The following is a 21,634-nucleotide window of genomic DNA, read 5'->3' as shown; positions in this document are numbered from 1 at the left end:
CCATTCAAGGTTAGATTTATTCAAGCAAACGTTAGCTCAATGTTAGCACTGAAATGATATTGCTATCATACTTAGTCAAAGTCCAAGTTACCTAGTTTGCTAGCTAACAGAGCACTGATAATGCACTATTGATTCAGCGCTAATATAGCATAATGTAACACTCCAACTTTCTGGTGATATGCTGCCCCCAATTGATTTGGAGTGTTTGACAATTCTTACATATTGCATCTTTATGTTCAAGTGTCCCAGTAGTCATGACAGCGTGACAGTGAGCCAGCATGCACAATATACCAGGACCCTGAAACTGAAGCAGCTAAATGGAATTCAGTTGCGATTAATTTTATTTATACCTGTGCTTTTTCTACTGTCAAAATATCTTATGGGGAAAATGTCTATTGCACAGTCTTTGCCTCACAGTAGCCAGTACTGTAGCTATTTTAATAGCATTAAAATAAGGTATTAAGACAGTTATGTGGAGGGGTTGATGGCCTAGTGCTGGACTGAGTAGTTTAAGTTTGCTGTTTTATAACTGTTCCAAGATGTATATGTTACGTTTTGTTAGTGTTTGTAATGTGTCTGCTCAGAACATGGTGGTTTGTGTTGATAATTGTCATTTTTAACCATTAGTGAGGTGACTTCTACTTTTCTTGAAAACCAACTGTATTTTCCTGTTGTGGTTTTCAGTTTCAATTCCCTGGTTTGCATGTCAGGAAACAGTTGACACTGTTGAGAACTGCTTCCTGCCTCTTATCCTAAGAAGAGGGTGATCATGTGACTTACATCTTGTGTTTTGTGTGGGAGAAAAAAGGCAGATGTTTGGGTGAAAATCTGTTAGTGATCTGACTGAAGATTTAATAGTAGACCTGAGTTGGTGTTGGTCTAACTGTGGTAGCAAGTTGACAAAGGAACCTGAGGACAATTGGAGATGAGGGAGATGATGTGGATTTTTGCTGTGATTATCTTCTCGGTGTGTGAAACATGGGGTCTGGACACAGGTTTGAACATTGTACTCTTTTTTTCACATGGTTTAATTATTGTTTTAGCCTTGAGAGGATACATCTCTAATATAAAAAACATGGCTTTTAAATACAAAACAACACAGACATAACTGCAGTTTCAGCATGAATGTGTCATTTGTGGTACTTTATTTATTTACTGATATTCTCATATTTATTTCTATGTTTATATTTGATCATTCTGGTGTTTTTTTAAATTATAATCATCAATCAAATAATCCCATAATTTAAATTTTCTGTAAAGCACTTCAGTCAACATTTGTTGTTTTTAAATGTGCTGCATAAATAAATTGATTTGTCTTGACTTTCTCGGGATCTTCTCAAAGCACTTTGATGCCCAATATTTCTTCATCTGCTCCTAAAGTTTATGGTAAAATCATTTAATCTCTTTTCTCTCCATTTAATTTGCAGTATGAGTAAAATGTTGGAGGTTGAACACAACAATATGCATTTTTATCTTCCCTTCTCCTCTCCATTAATTCTTATTTCAAACATTTGATCTATTTTCAGTTTAAATCAAGAATAATAATGTAAAAATATTTTTGAAACAAGTTATGACTGAAGAGGAAAGATTCAGTCATTATTTTTTGTTTATTTTGTATGATTAGTATAAAATATGACGAGGCTGCCAAATGTCCAATGTTTGTCCAGTTTGAAAAATATATTACAGACCTCTTATCATTCAGTGTCTCTTAAAATACACAGTTGCACGTTGTTAGCTGTGCCTCATTATTCTTAAAATAACTCCGTTTTGAAAGATTACAGGTGGTGAGTTTGACTTGATTTTGAATTACATTTAATCACTTTGGGATGATATGAAGGTTTCTTCATGGGACAAAGCTTCATAACATATTTCCAGTTTTATTGTCAGTACTAGTATGATTTATTTGTAAACTGTCATAGCCCAGTTTAAATCCTGTTTCATAAAGTTTGTTTTATTTTATTTTATTTCATCAAACTTAACATTTTTTTCTTTGCGTGTCAGTGTCTCATGCAGGATTGGATCCTTTTGCTTCTGATTTTTCATGTTTTTTTGTGTGTATTAGGACCTGTGTAATTAGTATTTTGTTTTATGACAGAATGAACCCAAATAATTTAATCATTGCAGCATTATGTGTAAAAATAAATCAACTATCTTTGCCTTTTTTTCAGTTGTTAGAAATGCATCTTTCTATCTGGGGAATGATGTTAACCTGACATGCAGCAATGAACTGAGGAGTGAGTTGATGTTTGTACTCTGGAAAATAGACTTGAAACACAAAGAGTGCAGTATCGCCCTCAGCAATGATGGCCAAAGTACAGACTCCTGCAACGATGGCAAATCTCTCCAAAATACATCCACAGCTCTATACCTGCACATCCCAAACTTCTCAAATGATGATGTTGGGGTCTACCGATGTGAGACAATTTATACAGGAGGAGTTGACGTTCATATGATCAACGTGGAAATCACAGGTAAGACTTCATTTTTCTCCTCACTGGGACAGCTGACTGGCAAGAATCATCTAGCCAAGAGGTGTAACTTGTTAAAGGGTCATTTCACTTAAATCCCACTCATAAGAGTTAATAATACAGAAAATTCTGCACACTTCAACTCATGTAGCTTGTATTAGTTTTACGTACATAGATTTTGAAATATCTGCTGCTTAGTCTTCTGTTGCAAACATAACGGGGGACAGTACCGTTTCTTAAAACACTTAAAACACTCAAAACTGATATGTGAATAATCCAACATCAATATGCGTTTCACGACACAACGTCCTGGTTACATTTTAATCCTTTTAATACAGGAAATCAAAACCGCTCAGCAAGTTTCATGTCTCCTGTTTTGTCTTCACTGGTTCAGCTCCTCCCAGTATATCAGCCTGGTTAGAGTGGAAGGGCAATAAGACGGTGGCTGTGTGCAAAGCTGAAAGAGGAAAACCTGCTGCCAGCATCAGCTGGAGCCATCTAGAAAATTCATCATCTTTGAAAACCTGGTCTGGCTCAGATGGATTCTTTACAGTAGAAAGCCACCTGGAACTCCCTGAAAACATGGATCCAAAAAACCTGAGCTGCACAGTCAGATACCCGTACTGGGAAGAGGAGAAAACTTTGGTACCAAAGTTCACAGCAGGTCAGGACAAGAGAAAATGTTTAAGCTTTGTTTTTTAGCGCAGAAGAAATATGTTTGCTTATGTTTCTGACTAGGTGTTTTTTTATATATATAGTGGTATTAATAACTTCATAAATAGATGTCATGTGTAGTGTTGATGTCCAGTGGATTACTGACAAACCTTTACTGTTTTTTCTTTAGCTACATGTCTTCATTTTACTATGATGTGCATCCGTATAGTTGTGATAATTGTTGCAGTTTTGGCTGGAATCTTATTCTTTGCAAAAAAGAAACTAAGATGCTGTGGTAAGAATTTTCATTTGATAAATGATTAATTAGATGAACTACTTGTGAGCTTTTCTGTCAAGTAATTTAGCTGGTTTGTGTATTTTTCCCTTCTCCAGGTGTTGCAGGCAGGTAGACACATAATCCAAATCTCTGCTGGTAGGTAATCTTTCTGTTACATACTCAACATTTTTGAGTTCTGTGTGTTTAACTGCACTTTGTTGAGTTTTGTTCATGACACCTCTCTGCTTCTCCCAGACAGATGATGTGGAGCCACACGTCAGCTATGTTCAACATGTCAACTCTCTATAACTCATAAAAATCCTGCACTTGCATCGCACACACACACACACACACACACACACACACACACACACACACACACACACACACACACACACACACACACACACACACACACACACACTTAAATGCACATGGCACTCTGTGAGAAACTGAAGGCTATGAAATTGAGAAATGGTGAAACTACTCATCTTGCTGTTTTCAAACTTAAATATCTATTTAATAGTATAATTGGTTGGTGTGGGATAGTTCTTAGGAGCAAAAACACTGACTACACCGATTTTGTTGACATGTGTCTGCAAATAAAAAGTTAGGCACAGTTGTGTTCAGGAGAGAAACGGCTCTGGGCTTCATGTTTCCACAACCAGTTGCTGTTGTTTGTGGACGTTTCCTAATTGAGGATTAAGCTTTGATTGGCAGTTCAACTACAAACTTCTTGCACACCTTCACAATATATTAGACACTTTCTGTTGTTTGTGATATTATAAACCAGTCCTGCGTCTCACATTAAAGCTCAAATGAACTTTTCCTCGTTTCTGTTTACCTCATAAATACATAATCGTCTGCAAGTTCATCAACGATACAGGTTGTGGTTGAAGTGCTGCTGGTATATTAACTGTGGCATAGTTACAGTTGTCATCAGTGGTAGCTCCGGTTCTTCTTGATTCTTTGGTGCTGCTGTGGTCAATAGAGGTGTATGTTACATCCTCGTTAGGCTGTTATAACAGTGTGATGGTAATTCCTCTGTCCTAAACATATGTTACACTTCAATTATTCTACTTTTTCATACAGTGCTTCTGCAAATAGAACGTGTGATATGGTGTGGTATGGCATGTGGTTAGCGGCTATGACTTTCTGCAGGTGAAACAGCTGCACAGATTCATATAGCTTCAACAGAGGCCTCACTCTTATGTTCACCCAGTATGCAATTCTATCATAAAAGCTATCCAACACACTCATGGTACTGATAGCAATGAATATTTATGCTCATCAATAATAAACTTCACATTGATGTGATGTGGGCTTATTATTTGTGCTGCTTTTATCATCTGCAGAATCCCCTGAAAGAGAAAATGTCAATACATACTAAATAAATACTAAATGCTGTGCTGTGTGTGGTTTTTATATACTTAATAGTAATATAAATGTACTGTTACCTTTCCTTTTCTTCTTTATCCTGACTATAAAACAAATGGAAAAATGAGATCACAATGAGGACACAGTCATTCAGATCAACATAACATTCAAATGTTTTCCCAGACAAAGAAAACATTATACCCATCAACATGTTAGCATCAGCTCACTGAGCCACTAGCTCATCAAACCATTCAGTGACTCCTCGTGCCCTGTGGATGGGGACATTGTCATCCTTGAAGAGACCACTCCCATCAGGATAGAAATGTTTCATCATAGGATAAAGTTAATCAATCAGAACAACTTTGTATTGGTTTGCAGTGACCCTTCCCTCTAAGGGGACAAGTGGACCCTAACCATGCCAGCAAAATGCCCCCCAAAGCATAACAGAGCCACCAGATCCCCTCACAGTAGGGGTCAATCATTCAGACCTGTACCAGTTTTTCCGTTAATTTGTCACCCATCTGTATATATGTGTATATATATGTATATATATATATATACAGTACAGACCAAAAGTTTGGACACACCTTCTCATTCAATGAGTTTCCTTTCTTTTCATGACTATTGACATTGTAGATTCACACTGAAGGCATCAAAACTATGAATTAACACATGTGGAAATATGTACGTAACAAAAAAGTGTAAAAGAACTGAAAATACGCCTTATATTCTAGTTTCTTCAAAGTAGCCACCTTTTGCTCTGATTACTGCTTTGCCCACACTCTGCATTCTCTTGATGAGCTTCAAGAGGTAGTCACCTGAAATGGTTTTCACTTCACAGGTGTGCCCTGTCAGGTTTAATAAGTGGGATTTCTTGCCTTATAAATGGGGTTGGGACCATCAGTTGTGTTGTGCAGAAGTCAGGTGGATACACAGCTGATAGTCCTACTGAATAGACTGTTAGAATTTGTATTATGGCAAGAAAAAAGCAGCTAAGTAAAGAAAAACGAGTGGCCATCATTACTTTAAGAACTGAAGGTCAGTCAGTCCGAAAAATTGGGAAAACTTTGAAAGTGTCCCCAAGTGCAGTCGCAAAAACCATCAAGCGCTACAAAGAAACTGGCTCACATGAGGACTGCCCCAGGAAAGGAAGACCAAGAGTCACCTCTGCTGCGGAGGATAAGTTCATCCGAGTCACCAGCCTCAGACATCGCAGGTTAACAGCAGCTCAGATTAGAGACCAGGTCAATGCCACACAGAGTTCTAGCAGCAGACACATCTCTAGAACAACTGCTAAGAGGAGACTGTGTGAATCAGGCCTTCATGGTAGAATAGCTGCTAGGAAACCACTGCTAAGGACAGGCAACAAGCAGAAGAGACTTGTTTGGGCTAAAGAACACAAGGAATGGACATTAAACCAGTGGAAATCTGTGCTTTGGTCTGATGAGTCCAAATTTGAGATCTTTGGTTCCAACCACCGTGTCTTTGTGCGACGCAGAAAAGGTGAACGGATGGACTCTACATGCCTGGTTCCCACCGTGAAGCATGGAGGAGGAGGTGTGATGGTGTGGGGGTGCTTTGCTGGTGACACTGTTGGGGATTTATTCCAAATTGAAGGCATACTGAACCAGCATTGCTACCACAGCATCTTGCAGCGGCATGCTATTCCATCCGGTTTGCGTTTAGTTGGACCATCATTTATTTTTCAACAGGACAATGACCCCAAACACACCTCCAGGCTGTGTAAGGGCTATTTGACCAAGAAGGAGAGTGATGGGGTGCTGCGCCAGATGACCTGGCCTCCACAGTCACCGGACCTGAACCCAATCGAGATGGTTTGGGGTGAGCTGGACCGCAGAGTGAAGGCAAAAGGACCAACAAGTGCTAAGCATCTCTGGGAACTCCTTCAAGACTGTTGGAAGACCATTTCAGGTGACTACCTCTTGAAGCTCATCAAGAGAATGCCAAGAGTGTGCGAAGCAGTAATCAAAGCAAAAGGTGGCTACTTTGAAGAAACTAGAATATAAGACATATTTTCAGTTGTTTCACACTTTTTTGTTAAGTATATAATTCCACATGTGTTAATTCATAGTTTTGATGCCTTCAGTGTGAATCTACAATTTTCATAGTCATGAAAATAAAGAAAACTCTTTGAATGAGAAGGTGTGTCGAAACTTTTGGTCTGTACTGTATATATATATGTATATATATATATATATATATATATGTGTGTGTATATATATATATGTGTGTATATATGTATATATGTATATATATATATATATATATATATATATATATATATATGTCACTGATCACTTTATTAGGAGAATGTGTAATTTAATGCAATCCAATACAAAAGCTCTAATATAAATTCTACTTTTAAACTTAGTGGACCTGTACTGGAGTGCATATATATTGAAGTGTTCCTAATATTTTGTCCACCCCATTAACATACATGAGGGGGCCATATTTTTAGGAACACTCCGGTACACCACAACCACCTGCTACGACCTCAATAATAAATATAAAGTAGAATTATCAACTTTCTGACAATGTCAACAAAACCTGAAAATGTGTAAGCTTTGTAAATGTAAAATTATGGCAGAGCTGTTGTATTGGATGCATTATATTGCACAGGTAATCATAATAAAGTGCTTGGCTATAGCTTATATATAGCTATATGTATATAGCCACAATATTCATCTTACAGTAAGAAAACATCTGAAATATGTAGATATTCATGAGTATATATGAGTTAAATGAGTTTGGAGTTTGATGAGGTGGCAAAATACTGTATTTTTATATTTGAGAGGAAATTCTACTTATACAATTAACATTTATTTAATTTATTCCCACAAATATTAGTGTTTTACCTGACAAAAGCTTAAAATGATTGCTCCGCAGATAAAAACATTGACAATATTCTTTGTCTATCATTTACTTTCACATGAGATACTCTATACCCCTCAGAACATATTTTTGGGTAATCAAACAGGTTGACTTTGACATCAACAGGAAGTCAGTTTTATCAAATGGAAACTGTGCACACACACATTCACACATGTGTCATAGTGAGTATTTTCTTTCTCTCCCCTAAAGTTGGTGTTATCAACATTTTTAAACCTTTTTTTGGATATGAGGAACACAACTGACTAAAGCAGCATTATGTCACAGCTGGAAGTTTTTGCAATGTTGTGGAAAAGCTTTAACATCAGGATGTCTCATTGCATGATGTACTCATAAACCACAAACTCCAGACAGAGCTTGCAGATCATAACCACACACAAAGTAGCTTATCAAGTGCCTGAGAACTTGCTAGCCCCAGCCCCTGCGGCCCAAAAAGCATTTTCCCCATAGACCACCATTGTAAAAGAGATGTCAGGACACCTCCAATTTCAAAATCCGTGACATCATCACAATATAAAATCTATGGGCCGAGCGGGAACTTGCGGGCAGGGCCAGTGGGGGGAACACTACTGCGCATATTCAATGGACTGCACAACGCGGAAGCAAACCTGGAAGCTAGAAACTTTTTTTGGTGTATGCACCAGCCAAGCAATTCCTATAGGACTGAATGGGCACCATTTTTAGTCTTGTATCCAGCTCTTATAATACATCCATGGAGAGGACGAAGAGGTAGCACTTCCTCTTCTAGGTTAGATTTATTCAAGCAAACATTAGCTCAATGTTAACACTGAAATGATATTGCTATCATACATAGTCAAAGTCCTAGTTACCTACTTTGCTAGCTAACAGAGCACTGATAATGCACTATTGATTCAGCACTAATGTAGCATAATGTAACACTCCAACTTTCTGGTGATATGCTGCCTAATTGATTTGGAGTGTTTGACGATTCTTACATATTGCATCTTTATGTTCAAGTGTCCCAGTAGTCATGACAGCATGACAGTGAGCCAGCATGCACAATATACCAGGACCCTGAAACTGAAGCAGCTAAATGGAATTCAGTTGCGATTAATTTTATTTATACCTGTGCTTTTTCTACTGTTAAAATATCTTATGGGGAAAATGTCTATTGCACAGTCTTTGCCTCACAGTAGCCAGTACTGTAGCTATTTCAATAGCATTAAAATAAGGTATTAAGACAGTTATGTGGAGGGGTTGATGGCCTAGTGCTGGACTGAGTAGTTTAAGTTCGCTGTTTTATAACTGTTCCAAGATGTATATGTTACGTTTTGTTAGTGTTTGTAATGTGTCTGCTCAGAACATGGTGGTTTATGTTGATAATTGTCATTTTTAACCATTAGTGAGGTGACTTCTACTTTTCTTGAGAACCAACTGTATTTACCTGTTGTGGTTTTCAGTTTCAATTCCCTGGTTTGCATGTCAGGAAATGGTTGACACTGTTGAGAACTGCTTCCTGCCTCTTATTCTAAGAAGAGGGTGATCATGTGACTTGCATCTTGTGTTTTGTGTGGGAGAAAAAAGGTGTTTGGGTGAAAATCTGTTAGTCACACATCCTTTATAAGTATGTAACGTGGGGAAGTGTCAAGGACTCACAGTTTGTCTGGATGGAGTTAAGAACCTGCTTTAACTCTGAGTCTATGTTTGATATAAATAGAGAAAGTGAAATTGCACGAGTAGGGTAAATGACATGAGAGCACAAGCAGTACTATACAATATAGAGACTGACGTTACTGTAGACGTTACAGGACTGAAGATTTAATAGCAGACCTGAGTTGGTGTTGGTCTAACTGTGGTAGCAAGTTGACAAAGGAACCTGAGGACAATTGGAGATGAGGGAGATGATGTGGATTTTTGCTGTGATTATCTTCTCGGTGTGTGAAACATGGGGTCTGGACACAGGTTTGAACATTGTACTCTTTTTTTCACATGGTTTAATTAAATATTGTTTTAGCCTTGAGAGGATACATCTCTAATATAAAAAACATGGCTTTTAAATACAAAACAACACAGACATAACTGCAGTTTCAGCATGAATGTGTCATTTGTGGTACTTTATTTATTTACTGATATTCTCATATTTATTTCTATGTTTATATTTGATCATTCTGGTGTTTTTTTAAATTATAATCATCAATCAAATAATCCCATAATTTAAACTTTCTGTAAAGCAACATTTCAGTCAACATTTGTTGTTTTTAAATGTGCTGCATAAATAAATTGATTTGTCTTGACTTTCTCAGGATCTTCTCAAAGCACTTTGATGCGCAATACTTCTTCATCTGCTCCTAAAGTTTATGGTAAAATCATTTAATCTCTTTTCTCTCCATTTAATTTGTAGTATGAGTAAAATGTTGGAGGTTGAACACAACAATATGCATTTTTATCTCCCCTTCTCCTTTCCATTAATTCTTATTTCAAACATTTGATCTATTTTCAGTTTAAATCAAGAATAATAATGTAAAAATATTTTTGAAACAAGTTATGACCGAAGAGGAAAGATTCAGTCATTATTTTTTGTTTATTTTGTACGATTAGTATAAAATATGACGAGGCTGCCAAATGTCCAATGTTTGTCCAATTTGAAAAAAATATTACAGACCTCTTATCATTCAGTGTCTCTTAAAATACACATTTGAGTGTTGTTAGCTGTGCCTCATTATTCTTAAAATAACTCCGTTTTGAAAGATTACAGGTGGTGAGTTTGACTTGATTTTGAATTACATTTAATCACTTTGGGATGATATGAAGGTTTCTTCATGGGACAAAGCTTCATAACATATTTCCAGTTTTATTGTCAGTACTAGTATGATTTATTTGTAAACTGTCATAGCCCAGTTTAAATCCTGTTTCATAAAGTTTGTTTTATTTTATTTTATTTCATCAAACTTTACGTTTTTTCTTTGCGTGTCAGTGTCTCATGCAGGATTGGATCCTTTTGCTTCTGATTTTTCTTGTTTTTTTGTGTGTATTAGGACCTGTGTAATTAGTATTTTGTTTTATGACAGAATGAACCCAAATAATTAAATCATTGCAGCATTATGCGTAAAAATAAAGCAACTATCTTTTCCTTTTTTTCAGTTGTTAGAAATGCATCTTTCAATCTGGGGAGTGATGTTGGCCTGACATGCAGCAATGAACTGAGGAGTGAGGTGTTTTTTGTACTCTGGAAAATAGAGTTGAAATACAAAGAGTGCAGTATCGCCCTCAGCAATGATGGCCAAAGTAAAGACTCCTGCAACGATGGCAAGTCTCTCCGAAATACATCCACAGCTCCATACCTGCACATCCCAAACTTCTCAAATGATGATGTTGGGGTCTACCTGTGTGACACGGTTTATACAGGAGGAGCTGACACTCATATGATCAACGTGGATATCATAGGTAAGACTTCATTTTTCTCCTCACTGGGACAGCTGACTGGCAAGAATCATCTAGCCAAGAGGTGTAACTTGTTAAAGGGTCATTTCACTTAAATCCCACTCATAAGAGTTAATAATACAGAAAATTCTGCACACTTCAACTCATGTAGCTTGTATTAGTTTTACGTACATAGAGTTTGAAATATCTGCTGCTTAGTCTTCTGTTGCAAACATAACGGGGGACAGTACCGTTTCTTAAAACACTTAAAACACTCAAAACTGATATGTGAATAATCCAACATCAATATGCGTTTCACGACACAACGTCCTGGTTACATTTTAATCCTTTTAATACAGGAAATGAAAACCGCTCAGCAAGTTTCATGTCTCCTGTTTTGTCTTCACTGGTTCAGCTCCTCCCAGTATATCAGCCTGGTTAGAGTGGAAGGGCAATAAGATGGTGGCTGTGTGCAAAGCTGAAAGAGGAAAACCTGCTGCCAACATCAGCTGGAGCCATCTAGAAAATTCATCATCTTTGAAAACCTGGTCTGGCTCAGATGGATTCTTTACAGTAGAAAGCCACCTGGAACTCCCTGAGAACATGGATCCAAAAACCCTGAGCTGCACAGTCAGACACACGTACTGGGAAGAGGAGAAAACTTTGGTACCAAAGTTCACAGCAGGTCAGGACAAGAGAAAATGTTTAAGCTTTGTTTTTTAGCGCAGAAGAAATATGTTTGCTTATGTTTCTGACTAGGTGTTTTTTTATATGTAGTGTTATTAATAACTTCATAAATAGATGTCATGTGTAGTGTTGATGTCCAGTGGATTACTGACAAACCTTTACTGTTTTTTCTTTAGCTACACGTCCTCATTTTACTATGACGTGCATCCGTATAGTTGTGATAATCATTGCAGTTTTGGCTGTAATCTTATTCTTTGCAAAAAAGAAACTAAGATGCTGTGGTAAGAATTTTTATTTGATAAATGATTAATTAGATGAACTACTTGTGAGCTTTTCTGTCAAGTAATTTAGCTGGTTTGTGTATTTTTCCCTTCTCCAGGTGTTGCAGGCAGGTAGACACATAATCCGAATCTCTGCTGGTAGGTAATCTTTCTGTTACATACTCAACATTTTTGAGTTCTGTGTGTTTAACTGCACTTTGTTGAGTTTTGTTCATGACACCTCTCTGCTTCTCCCAGACAGATGATGTGGAGCCACACGTCAGCTATGTTCAACGTGTCAACTCTCTATAACTCATAAAAATCCTGCACTTGCATCGCACACACACACACACACACACACACACACTTAAATGCACATGGCACTCTGTGAGAAACTGAAGGCTATGAAATTGAGAAATGGTGAAATAGTAACCAGAGAGAAGAGTGAGATGAAAGATTTCAAACAAGAGACGGAGCCTCACAGTTGAATTCTGTCCTGATAAACTTGACTGACATTCAGCAAAAAGGCGACAGACACTCGGTTTAACATCCACCTTTTGTCACATAATTGATGATTATCAGCACAGGATAATAATCTAAATAAATAGTGAGTTTCTGAATTTATTCTCACAATGACTGTAAACCAATCTCTGAACAAACTGATTAGTTGTTTAGGAAATCAAACTGGAAAAAGAGACTCTTCTGCCATCTAATGGTGTAGATCATAACATAGTCCTTCATCAGATAAATAAATAATGTTAATAATAAATACATAAATCTACGTAAGTGTTTCCAGTATTTACTACTGTATTTAATAGCCGTTAATAATGGATATTATTGGAGTTGTGTGAGGGGGAAACTGATACTTAGAAGCTTAGTGAGCAACACTTTATAATAATACAACTCATATACTAAACTAATGCTCAACTAATGTGAGTCATGATGATTTAATGAATGGATTAATGCAGGATGAATTCCTGTTGATCACAGTTACCAAGTGATCAAGTCACTATGACTTTATGTGATCGGTTAACATTAAATAGATTGTCAATTAATAAATATTGATATTGATATGCTACCAAATCAGCTGAATTCCACTTATAGTAAAGGGCGTTTTATATCTGTGCATTTGATCAGCCTCTATGAAGCTGCGTCTTTATTTCATCAAACTGGTAGTCAGATACAAACATCTACATGTTGCTGCACGAACCAATGAATGCTCTTTATGCCACATTTACAAGCCAGCAGCACTAGATGGATGTAATGTACATGATCAGGTTGTATAATGCTTCAATCTTATACTCACAGTAACTGTGGGTATAAAAACAGTTAAGATATGAAGTAACCGTGAATTAACATTCATTAATTGACTTTTAAGTGTAAACTACTATAACATAAAGTCATAGTGATTTGATCATGTGTTCATTGTGAGCAACAGGAATTCATGATACATCCTGTATTAATTTATGCATGAAATCATCATGAATCATTTCCTAAGTATACTATTTATATCCTTATCATAAAGTGTTACAGCCTAGTGCACAGCCAGTGTCTAGACTTCCATTTGAATGCTATTACTAAATCACAGGCTGCAGCGCTATAACTTATCTTACCCTCACACTGATTATTTAGTTGTACATATAGAGCAGAAGAGGAAACTGTTTTGCTTCAGCCTCACAAATGTATTTCTGTCCACAGATCTTAACACACCTGCACATATAGATTCTTAGATTTCAATTGCAGCAAAGAACCTTAAAAGTTTGACTTTAAATTGAAGAGATTATTACCATGACTTCTTTCAAATATTTTTAGAAATGCAACAACAGAATAACTACAAACTACATTCTCCATCATGAACTGGATAATGTGGCAGAAGCACAAACAGTTGAGCCTGTAAACAACGTTAATTAAGACAAGTCTAGGCAGCTAAAATTTTTCATTCTCTAAGTTCAGCTTTTCTGACTTTGGTGACTGAAAGCGACACACTGAATACATCAAGATTGTGAGTCATTCAGGTCGTGGTGTAACTAGCTGTAGTTTGTCAGAAACTACTCATCTTGCTGTTTTCAAACTTAAATATCTATTTAATAGTATAATTGGTTGGTGTGGGATAGTTCTTAGGAGCAAAAACACTGACTACACCTATTTTGTTGACTTGTGTCTGCAAATAAAAAGTTAGGCACAGTTGTGTTCAGGAGAGAAACGGCTCTGGGCTTCATGTTTCCACAACCAGTTGCTGTTGTCTGTGGACATTTTTGTGTTTCATTTTACAAGATTTTCCTATTTGAGGATTAAGCTTTGATTGGCAGTTCAACTACAAACTTCTTGCACACCTTCACAAAATATTAGACACTTTCTGTTGTTTGTGATATTATCAACCAGTCCTGCGTCTTACATTAAAGCTCAAATGAACTTTTCCTCGTTTCTGTTTACCTCATAAATACATAATCGTCTGCAAGTTCATCAACGATACAGGTTGTGGTTGAAGTGCTGCTGGTATATTAACTGTGGCATAGTTACAGTTGTCATCAGTGGTAGCTCCGGTTCTTCTCGATTCTTTGGTGCTGCTGTGGTCAATAGAGGTGTATGTTACGTCCTCGTTAGGCTGTTATAACAGTGTGATGGTAATTCCTCTGTCCTAAACATATGTTACACTTCAATTATTCTACTTTTTCATACAGTGCTTCTGCAACTAGAACGTGTGATATGGTGTGGTATGGCATGTGGTTAGTGGCTATGACTTTCTGCAGGTGAAACAGCTGCACAGTTTCATATAGCTTCAACAGAGGCCTCACTCTTATGTTCACCCAGTATGCAATTCTATCATAAATGCTCTCCAACATACTCATGATACTGATAGCAATGAATATTAATGCTCATCAATAATAAACTTCACATTGATGTGATGTGAGGTTATGCTACTTAATACTTCCACTCCACTACATTTCAGAGGGAAATATTGTACTTTCTACTCCACTATATTTCTTTGACAGCTTTAGTTACTTTTCAGATGAAGATTTGACACAACGGATAATATAACAAGCTTTTAAAATACAGGTTTCAGGGTGCTGGTTTTGTTCATACTGTCATGGTTTACTGGGACACTGAATAGAACGGAGCCATTGTTAGTGTTATTATACAAAGACATTTTTTTAGATTATTGAACAAGATAAGTTATTATCATAAAAATGTCATAGCATGAATATATTTCATTATAATGAGTTCTCCTAATTGATCTTATAAGAATGATCTATTTTTGTGTGGAGCCAGCTTATTGAATTGTAAGGCAACCAACAAAAGGGTTCTTTGTTCTTTCCTAATCTGAAAACATACTTTTAAATTTCACAATGAGCTCAACACATCTTTAATGAACACATATTTAAATATTTACAGTCTGAATACAATTGTGTCAGCTTTTCCAAGAGAGTAAATACAACAGAGCTGAGTATTTTCACTATGCAGACAAATAGAAGAAATGTGGTCCAACATGTTGCATCACTCAAATTATCTTACTTTCCTGCTCTTTCCAGCACCTTTTCCGTCTTCTTCATCCTTATACAATCACACTCACACACACACGCACTCGCTCACATCTCACACACTCATGAAAATCATTAAAAGGTGCCCAAATCTTAAAGATGTGCAATGAAAAGTTCCTGTTTGGCTCTTCTCTTCCTCTAAACTCAGTTTGAGGTGTTATTATTTTTATTAATGGATCTTGAGCCAGTAGGATTTTCAGATGTTCATGTAGCTGCTGCTTTCTTCTCTTTATATGTTGCCATCATCTTCTTAATCTCTGCGATGGCCTTCCCCGGGTTGAGCCCCTGTGGAGCAATGTGTTTCAGAGACAGTGAGAAACCAAAACTGTGTTAACTTTGTGAGTGTATGTGAGTATGAATGTTTTTTTTAAGTACCTTGGGGCAGGTCTTAGTGCAATTCATGATAGTGTGGCAGCGGTAGAGAGAGAAGGGGTCCTGAAGTTTAGACAGACGTTCCTCAGTGAATTCATCACGGGAGTCAATCATCCACCGGTATGCCTGCGGAGTAATGACATTGTGTTCAACAGTTGTCAGCTCAGTCATGAATCATTTTGTCACAAAAGTGTATCGGGTCTTGTGTCAGCTATAAAAATCTATCAAAAACTTGACCCGAGTAAAATATCTCAAAAAATATATTAGAACCACCAGCAGGTCAAATGTTCCACCTGTCTAACACTTCACTTCCTGACATGATACCTCTTAAAGTCACGACTGAATTTGCATCTGCCTCAGCTGCACTTTTAGATGAATGAGAACAAAATAAGCTGAATGCCACCAGCATCAGCATGTTAACATACCAGTCCTAACATCAACACTGAGCTGAAATACAGCTGACGTTGACAAATTAAACCTGAATGTGAGATGTCCAACAATGGCCACTGAGCAGAGGATCTGATTATATATCAACAACATGGCCTTTTCTCTGGCGCCACCTTCAGGTTAAACTTCACATTATTTACCCCACTAGTGGTAGTTGTAGGGATGTAAAATAAAATATAAGTTTCTGTGGTGTAATGAGCATCACAGCCTCACAAGGCCCCTAGTGTGGCTATGGACTTTAATTCTAGTAACCATTTTTAGCTTTTTAATTATTGGGACATGTATCTCATTGCTGAATATGTTTAAGATGGATGTTCTCAAAGCATTTTTACCCACCTGCATTAACACAGCAGGTCCCAGATATTTGTCTCCGTTCCACCAGTAGCTGGGACAGCTGGTGCTGCAGCAAGCACAGAGGATGCACTCGTACAAGCCGTCCTGTTGGGTTATAAACAGTGTAATACATCAGATATGTTACCAAAAGACAGGTGAGCTGAAAAGCTCTGTGGTTAGCATTGTTTAATCAGTCAGATGTATCAGTGATGTCGTTGTGGCTGAGCTATAGAGTCGTCCTCCTCTGTTTGACTCCTGGTGCCAAGATATGAAGACCTCCAACACAGTGGTCAGAGGATGGGCAGTATCATTTGTGTGAAATATGTACTGGTTACAGAAAGAAGTTTATTTACCAGTTTTTGCCTGTCCTCCACTGACTGGAAATACTGCTCCTTCCCTTCTTGAGCTTCATCCTTCTTTTTCAGGTAAGGCTCAATGGACTTGTACTGTGCATAGAAGTTGCTCATGTCCTGGAAATGAAACAAGAGAAAACTAAATTCACCACATATGAGTCTACTGTTCAATTATTAACTGCTTTTTAAATTAATTGTCATTCTCTTTATTATCACACTTTAATGTTCATGAACATCTGCTGTGGCACTTTCAAATACAACCATGTAAATTAACTTTTTCTGCACTCGCAGTACTTACAGGCACCAGATCCTTGACCACATACATGTGTGGGAGCGGGTAGATTTTGGTAGGTTTGCTTGTGTTGGCGTCAATTTTGTTAAGGCATGCCAGTGTGTTGCCTCCATTGATGTTCATGGCACACGAGCCGCAGATTCCTGAAGAAATACACAATCAGTGGAATTAGTGACTGAAATCTGGTTCAAAGGTTCACATAATCCTGTTAGTATGTTTCCTTTGCTTTGATTATTTTTGAAATCTGAATAGAAACTAATTACATCATTATGTGCAAGTGGAATACAAATGTTTTTTATGTCTTACCCTCGCGGCAGGAGCGTCTGAATGTGAGTGTGGGGTCAATCTCATTCTTGATCTTGATGAGGGCATCCAGAACCATTGGACCACAGCTAATATCAAGAGGAACGTACCATTAGATTATGACACTGATAACATTAAAAAGTCAAATGACGCTCAACAATGCTTGTCATGTCTTACGTGTTGAGATCAATGTCATATGTCTGCATTCGTGGTTTGTCTCCAGCGGTGTCAGGGTCCCAGCGGTAAATCTGGAACTTCTTGATCCTGGGTTCAGGAGCTGGAGCGGCCGCAGTCTGAGCGTGCCGCACCATCTGCATCACAGACAATCAACCAGAGAGGTGGTATATATGAATTATGTTAAGTATATTCCTTTATTATACATTGAAGCACTTTCTTTCAGGTAAGAGTAAACTATGAGGAGTAGTAAAAGCATGTCTTATGTACAAAGGAACACATCATAATGTGACCTGGCTTTTGGTTACAACACCAAGGCTAAACTGGGAAGCACTTGGTAATTCTATCTTGCAGCTACAGCAGAGTGCTAGGACTAACACATCAACTCATACCAACAACAACAATAATGACAGTTTATTTATATCACACCAATCTAAAGAAAATTAACATTTTATACTAAACAGCAGACACCATAAAATCAAAACAACCAACAAAGTATGCAGAAAAAAACAGACTGGACAAGAATGAATACAAGGTATAACACTTACAATCTTTGAAACACGCTATCATGTTAGAATTATATCATGTTATGGCCACTAAACAGCAGTATATAGTATTATTCTGAATGCTCCTTTTGCATAAGATGGTACACAGTCTCCCCCTGCTGATAGCTCGGGTGAACTGACATGAGTGTTACATCACTTGGGAGTCTTTGGTTACCTAACTGACTCCTTCAGGACAAAGAAATATGGACTTAAGAACAACAACTTTAACATTTCTGTATATTTATAAGTAGTACAAAGATATTTTTTAACCATAACTGCTAAAACAAACCCCTCAAACTTCACATTCAAGTATTTATAAGAAGGAAGGATGAGTTGCACAACAACTCAACTCATTCACAATGGTTAGGTTTACCACACATCTATTATAGCGTATTGACAATGAAACATGGATTATTTTGCTTAATCTAACTTGTTACTAATCTCATTCATGCTGTACAGTGAAGCAGCCAGTACTGGAATAGGTTTCTTTAATATTCTGTCACATTATTAGACAGACAGCTTCGGAGCAGGGTGTGTTAAAGGTCATTTAAAAACACAGCAAGTGTCACACACTTCTTGGGATAATATACAGTAGCCTAGAATAAACTCACAAGTCAATAAATCAACACAAACTCATATTTGTAAGCATATATACAGTATATCTCTCACAATAGCCTCATGGGGCGTATCTGCTCTTACAGTAATACAGACTGAATAAAACTGGTTTTGAACTCACCACCATCATCCCAGGGCTCCTCACAGATAAAACATTCCGACTTAAAGCGACACAAACCACCGACATCTTGCTATCTGAGTGTTGGTATAGGATCTTCTCTTCAGCCCGGAGTAGCACTTCTGTCTCTATATGTGCGCCACGTGACGTGGAGAGCGTAGGCGTGCGTCATGGCTGTTGCCTTCAAGTGCTTCCACTCCGCTATTTCCTCAGACCGTCAGAAAAACAAAAGCAGCGCATTTACTGTATATATTTTGTACTGCAGCTGGAGACGAGTGAGAGGTCCTATTTACATGTAAAGACATATTTTTTTTAAACTTAGCTGGGTCGTAAATGTAAACTTCACCCGTCAATAATGTATATGTCCGACAGCAAGTGAACGCAGCATATGTCTTTCACAACTCTCATTGTGAACGAGGGTCAGTTACATATATCCATTACTGAAAATATGCAGTGATAATGTTGGTATGCATGATCCATTTAAACTCTGTAATGATTATTATGATTGTAATTTTATCATATTTGATAATAGTGAACTTGTGCCGTTTTTATCATTTTAAAAAATGTTTTGCAAGTTTTACTGAATTTATTCCATTATATATATATATATATATATATATATATATATATATATATATATATATATATATATATATATATATATATATCACACTGTGCAGTTTGTTGTAAATTCTCTCTTAATTTCAATAAATTTTCAGTATTTCATTACATCATAATGAACTACTTCAGAGTTTGTGTCGTACTGAGCACACAGTGTTACTCAGTATGACCTTGACCCGTAGTTTTTTCTTGTAATATTCAGTTACTGAATTTTTTGCTGCAAAAATAAAGTTTTTGCACTCTTAGATTTTATTAACAATGACTGATGATAGACCTTTCACTGTATGTGGCGTTAATAAAGGCCAAAACAGATAGGAGCCACTCTCTGACTATGTAGTTATATTATGTCTATTTTGGGTATCATAATGTATCATAATGATGTAATGACTGCCAGTCTGTTCTCATTCAATATGCATGACATCACTGGACAGAGATGTACACAGTCAGCAGTTTTGATGATAATGCATTTAAAGTTCTTATTCTCATGTACGTTTAAATATTTAATCAATAATATTTGTCCACGTGGTCAATAAAGCTGAACATTCACTTCTGACTGTCCAGAGAGTCCGTTTCTTTATGAACTGTAAAACTGTCAGCCTAATTATCCTTGTGTATTATGCACCTCTGATGAATTATAATAACAGATGTATTGAACAACATCAGATGCTACTGAATGCCAGAAATTTTATTCTTTCACATTTTCAAAATTAAAGCGTTACATTTGTTACCTGAATTAATTATTTTAGACACAAACTCAACTAACAAACATACTATAAGTTGAGAGTTTACAGTGTAACTTCTGCTGACCAGATTTTAAAACGCTATACATTTTTCCATATACAGACATGGTCTAAATAACAGAACATATACTACACATACAGGCTGTAGATGGGGCATCTATAATTTATCCACCACAGCCTCCCCTCCCATGACGTCACTTTATATAAATGAGTTGCACAATAATTGTTTTATTTTGAACGTTTTTAACGGAAGTTTTCCTTTCATCTTTTGGTAAACTTGACTCTGATCCAACAAGACGACGCTGAAGTCAGCCTCCGATTCGTCAATGCCAAAAAAAAGGGCGATTTCACTATTTTTTCAGCTCCAGACCAGATCCAGATCAAAAACCACTATATTGGTCCAATCTGGACTAGTTTATCCCAGGGAAGCCAGAGACTCTTTAACACACCGTTTCAGATTTGTAAAAACCTTTATTCTATTTGTGAAAACGTGAAAAACAGTGATTTACAGTATCGCCACAACATAACTTTTGTTGGTTGAAGATCTCGTCTTTCTCACTTCAAGTAGAAAATTTATTTTGAAATTAATTATTTTTACCTTTTGAAAAACAATCAAAACATCTTCATAGATTGGTCAACTGGTTAATTTACTCACACTCAACCTCTCTCACGGCTTCTGCCAGTGTTACTTTCCTCACTTTTGCAAAAAAGCCTTTACTGCAGTCAGTGTTAGAAGTAATTCAGCCACATTTATCAACATTTGATCAAGAAATCATTTAATTCATCTCTTTTATCTGTCCACTAACATCTACCATCACTCTAGACCCTGCTCTTCTTCTCCTACCCACCACCTGTCCTCACTGTTAGTGCCAGTCACCTGACCTGCAGACACCTGCCTGCAGACATAATCCTCATTACCCCATTATCCAAAGAGTTTATACTGTAGACCTGCACAGTAGCCTGGTCATTTGCCACACTGTGTATCATGTCTGATGTGGTCTAGATGTGAAAAATGCAGTGAAATCTCCTTTTTGGCATTTTCACAAATAGAATAAAGGTTTCACAAATTTGAAACTGTGTCTTAAAGAATCTCTGGCTTCTCTGTGATAATCTAGTCCAGATTTGACAAGTCTAAATATAGTGGTTTTTGATCAGGACTTGGTCTAAT

The 21,634-nt window shown here is 37.0% G+C and overlaps 3 protein-coding genes across 3 annotated transcripts; 2 read left to right on the top strand and 1 right to left on the bottom strand.

The window, feature by feature from the left end:
* The first annotated feature begins 873 nt into the window (after nucleotides 1-873).
* LOC121895133 (cell surface glycoprotein CD200 receptor 1-B-like) lies at nucleotides 874-4,448 on the top strand. Its single transcript, XM_042407989.1, has 6 exons — nucleotides 874-995; nucleotides 2,169-2,471; nucleotides 2,863-3,132; nucleotides 3,313-3,417; nucleotides 3,516-3,555; nucleotides 3,655-4,448. Exons 1-5 carry the CDS (start codon nucleotides 926-928, stop codon nucleotides 3,530-3,532), a joined length of 765 nt encoding a protein of 254 aa, XP_042263923.1. The 5' UTR covers nucleotides 874-925; the 3' UTR covers nucleotides 3,533-3,555; nucleotides 3,655-4,448.
* Nucleotides 4,449-9,310: 4,862 nt separating this feature from the next.
* Nucleotides 9,311-12,150, top strand: LOC121895131 (cell surface glycoprotein CD200 receptor 1-B-like). The gene is made up of 6 exons (XM_042407984.1): nucleotides 9,311-9,609; nucleotides 9,951-10,007; nucleotides 10,789-11,091; nucleotides 11,483-11,752; nucleotides 11,931-12,035; nucleotides 12,134-12,150. Exons 1-6 carry the CDS (start codon nucleotides 9,540-9,542, stop codon nucleotides 12,148-12,150), a joined length of 822 nt encoding a protein of 273 aa, XP_042263918.1. The 5' UTR covers nucleotides 9,311-9,539.
* Nucleotides 12,151-15,697: 3,547 nt separating this feature from the next.
* LOC121895130 (succinate dehydrogenase [ubiquinone] iron-sulfur subunit, mitochondrial-like) lies at nucleotides 15,698-19,264 on the bottom strand. Its single transcript, XM_042407983.1, has 8 exons — nucleotides 19,109-19,264; nucleotides 17,831-17,964; nucleotides 17,657-17,742; nucleotides 17,357-17,493; nucleotides 17,059-17,175; nucleotides 16,709-16,810; nucleotides 15,929-16,051; nucleotides 15,698-15,838 (listed from the first exon to the last, which is right to left on the bottom strand). The coding sequence occupies exons 1-8, from the start codon at nucleotides 19,172-19,174 to the stop codon at nucleotides 15,758-15,760; spliced, it is 846 nt and encodes a 281-aa protein (XP_042263917.1). The 5' UTR covers nucleotides 19,175-19,264; the 3' UTR covers nucleotides 15,698-15,757.
* Nucleotides 19,265-21,634: the final 2,370 nt, after the last annotated feature.

This window comes from Thunnus maccoyii, chromosome 4 (genome assembly GCF_910596095.1).
Source record: "Thunnus maccoyii chromosome 4, fThuMac1.1, whole genome shotgun sequence".
Lineage (NCBI taxonomy): Eukaryota > Metazoa > Chordata > Actinopteri > Scombriformes > Scombridae > Thunnus > Thunnus maccoyii.
This window is presented reverse-complemented; position numbering and strand designations above follow the sequence as displayed.

Excerpts from the sequence above, each read along its gene's own strand:
- LOC121895131 (XM_042407984.1), top strand. The coding sequence starts at position 9,540 with ATGAGGGAGATGATGTGGATTTTTGCTGTGATTATCTTCTCGGTGTGT. Across the intron at positions 10,008-10,788 it reads ATCTGCTCCTAAAGTTTATG|TTGTTAGAAATGCATCTTTC; the intron begins GTAAAATCATTT and ends CCTTTTTTTCAG. Across the intron at positions 11,092-11,482 it reads GATCAACGTGGATATCATAG|CTCCTCCCAGTATATCAGCC; the intron begins GTAAGACTTCAT and ends TCACTGGTTCAG.
- LOC121895133 (XM_042407989.1), top strand. The coding sequence starts at position 926 with ATGAGGGAGATGATGTGGATTTTTGCTGTGATTATCTTCTCGGTGTGT. Across the intron at positions 996-2,168 it reads AACATGGGGTCTGGACACAG|TTGTTAGAAATGCATCTTTC; the intron begins GTTTGAACATTG and ends CCTTTTTTTCAG. Across the intron at positions 2,472-2,862 it reads GATCAACGTGGAAATCACAG|CTCCTCCCAGTATATCAGCC; the intron begins GTAAGACTTCAT and ends TCACTGGTTCAG.
- LOC121895130 (XM_042407983.1), bottom strand. The coding sequence starts at position 19,174 with ATGTCGGTGGTTTGTGTCGCTTTAAGTCGGAATGTTTTATCTGTGAGG. Across the intron at positions 17,743-17,830 it reads TATGACATTGATCTCAACAC|CTGTGGTCCAATGGTTCTGG; the intron begins GTAAGACATGAC and ends TCTTGATATTAG. Across the intron at positions 16,811-17,058 it reads TGGAGGACAGGCAAAAACTG|GACGGCTTGTACGAGTGCAT; the intron begins GTAAATAAACTT and ends ATAACCCAACAG.